Raw genomic sequence first — 2,918 nt, 5'->3', positions numbered from 1 at the left:
CCCTCCTGCACCCCGCCTTCACCTCCCCCTCCTGCACCCCGCCTTCACCTCCCCCTCCCTCCTGCACCCCTCCTTCACCGCCTCCTCACCTCCTGCACCCACCTTTACCTCCTCCCCCGTCTGTACCCCAGCCCTGTCCCTTGCCCTCTGACCCTGGGCCTTGGGAATGGAGTACTCACTAGAATCCCCAATCCCAATGGTCTCCTTGGGGCCTCTGCTTGGACCCTGAATCCTGACTGGTTCCACCTCTTCCCCTGCGACCAGAAAGGCCAAGTCCCCTCTGCTTGGTGAGTGGTCTGCACTGCCCATGGGGACACACCACCCCGTGCAACCTCCCGGCTTTGGAGGAGAGGCCACACGTGGCTCCGGTGGTGAGGGCTGCACCCCCGGTCTCTGGTCACCATGAGGACAGGCACCAGTGGTTTGCCGGGGGGAGACCTCCCTGGACGAGACACACCCAACGGCATTTCCACCATGTCTGGTGACACAGAGTCACCGCTGCTGGGGACACGGAGGAAACCGTCAACTGCTGAATGCACGGAGGAGCTCACTACTAACAGGGAGGGCCCGGGGCAGTCACAGGAAGGACGCCAGGCCAGGGGGACACACATCCACAGCCTCAGTCTGACTGAGACGACGCGCGTCAGGAAGAAGCTGAAATAAAGCTATTTCCCCCAAAGCGTGGCCCACCCGGAGAGCACTAGACACCAGGCAGCCGTGCGGGGGCCGTGATGTTTCTCGGGGGCACCTGGGCGCCCACCGGGGGTCCCGAGCGCGAGGCCTGGGGGCACTCACTTGATTTTGCTGAAGACGATGTCCACGTCAGTGACAGTCACGTTCTTCCCATCGATGACCTGGCAGTCCCTGCACAGCTTCGACCAGTTCTTGCCGTGCATCTCCCTCCCGGTGGCCCGGGAGTCCCCGTGCACGGCGAAGCGCCGGAAGGCCTCCTCCAGGGCGCTGAGCTCCTGGGCCGCGGCGGCCGCCCCTTCGCCGGCACCTTCCGTCTCCAGCGACAGCCTTTTGGCCGCTCTGTCCTTTGCGGGGTCCCCTGGGGACTTGGGGGGCGTCTTGTTGGCGGCCTTGGCGGCCTTGGCCTTGCTGTCAGCCATGTTGCTGGAGGAGGAAGGGGAGAAAGGGGTCACCGCGCTGCCACAGAGCCGGGCCCAGGGCAGGAGGCTGGCCGCCCATGTCACGGTGGGTGCCCAGGGCAGGGCGGGTCCCTCAGGCGCGAAGGGGTAGGGCCACTGCCAGACTGCCCCGCCCGGCGCTGGCCCCCCGGCCGCCCGGGGGTTGGACGAGGGCTGTCCCCAGACAGTCGAAGCGTAGGGGAAAGCACCCGACCCAGCCTCCTGGGGGCTCCCTGCCCCACCAGCCGCCGTGCCAGCGCCTCCTCCCTGGGCCATATCCGCTTCGCTCTCCGGAACGACACCCTCCCAAGGGACCCGCCAGCTGATGGGCTGCAGCCCTAGAGCAGGCGCGTGGCAGGAGAGGGAGTGTGGCACACGGGGGCCCGGGGTGCAGACGGCCTGCAGAACCCCTCATCTGGGAACCCAGTGGAGACTGCCCTGTCCTCTCCACAGGTCTCCGCTTCGGTGGGGTGCCTGATCCCCAAGGCCAGCGGGTCCCCAGGGGGCCCCTCCCTGTGTCACAGCCAGTGGCCTGAGACATCCAAGCCCCACCAAGGTGTGTGGCTGAGTCCCCAGAGGTCACTTTGCAGAGGAGCAGCTGGTGGCCATCCGCGCCCCAGGGGGCTCAGCAAGAGGGGAGCGCCCCCCACCCCCAATGCCCTGGCACACGCGGAGTCCAGACCAGCAAGCGTGTGCGCGAGTCCTCAGTTCAGCGGGCGTCCCAGAGGAAGCCAGGACCGGCACCAGAAGCCGGGCTCACACGCCCACGCTCAGCAAAGCGGCCGCGGCCCCCACCCACGCCCTCTCCTCCGGGCCCCCGCAGGCGCTCCCAGGGACAGAGATCTGGACGCCCGGCGGCACCCACAGCAGCGGCGAGGTGACACCCAGTCGCTCTGGCGTTATCGCTGCCCCCGTTTCTTTGAAACAGGAGCTNCGAGCAGGGCCAGGTGTGCCCGTGAACAGGGCAGGTGTGCCCGTGAGCAGGGCCAGGTGTGTCCGTGAGCAGGGCCAGGTGTGTGTGTGAGCAGGGCCAGGTGTGCGTTTGAGCAGGGCCAGGTGTGCCTGNGGAGCCACATGCGTTCTGTGTGTCCCTTTCTGTCCTGTGATAAATCCAGGTGCTATTTGATCTAATAACGATACAATTCGTTTCTAAAGCCCTGGGAGCTCGGCCGCGGGCTCACCGGAGTGCGGGGCTGTCCAGGCCCTTCTGCGGCAAGGATGGCCGCCCGAGGAGAACCCTCGCGAGGCACAGATCACACAGCGGGAGTGGAGGCCCGTCAGCTGTGACCAGGTACTGCGAGGGGTGCCCAGGGGCCGCTCTGGCGGGCCAGACACCCGGCGGAGCACACGCCCTGCTCACCCCTCCACGTGAGGGCTCCCCGCAGCTCAGGAGAGCTCTGCACACCCGCCTCTGCGACACGGTGAGTCTCACCTCGCCCTCACCTGCCCTCCTGAAAAGACCCCATGCTGTTCGGATGCTTAANGAGGAAGTGGGCGCAGGGGGGATGGGGAGGAAGTGAGGATGGGGAGGAAGTGAAGATGAGGAGGAAGTGAGCGCAGGGGGGTGGGGAGGAAGTGAGGAGAGCTGGGACACTTGGGGTGCAGGGTCTGTGAGTTGCACTTGGCATCACCAGCGTCGGGCCCACAACGGGCGAGCTGAGCTCCCTTGGGCCCCCTCTGCTGCTGGCCTCAAGGGTCCGGGGCAGCAGGGTGCAGGTGGGGAGAGAAGCAGGTCCTGGAGATGAGCAGGAGGAAAGGCAGAAGTCGGAGGGAGAGGGGGCTGGGGCA

At 66.8% G+C, this 2,918-nt stretch overlaps 1 protein-coding gene across 2 annotated transcripts in view; it reads right to left on the bottom strand.

Moving 5' to 3' along the window:
- Positions 1-2,918, bottom strand: part of TPPP (tubulin polymerization promoting protein) — a 25,207-nt gene that overhangs the window by 12,397 nt on the left and 9,892 nt on the right. For both annotated transcript variants that reach the window (XM_077749436.1, XM_077749435.1), the window contains exon 2: positions 796-1,116. In XM_077749436.1, coding sequence (XP_077605562.1) covers positions 796-1,112 — 317 coding nt within the window. In that variant the 5' untranslated portion in view covers positions 1,113-1,116. The remainder of the gene's footprint in view (positions 1-795; positions 1,117-2,918) is intronic.

Source organism: Crocuta crocuta, unplaced genomic scaffold (genome assembly GCF_008692635.1).
Source record: "Crocuta crocuta isolate KB4526 unplaced genomic scaffold, BGI_CrCroc_1.0 scaffold89, whole genome shotgun sequence".
NCBI lineage: Eukaryota > Metazoa > Chordata > Mammalia > Carnivora > Hyaenidae > Crocuta > Crocuta crocuta.
The sequence above is the reverse complement of the archived record's forward strand: the minus strand, read 5'-3'. Positions and strand labels throughout refer to the sequence as shown.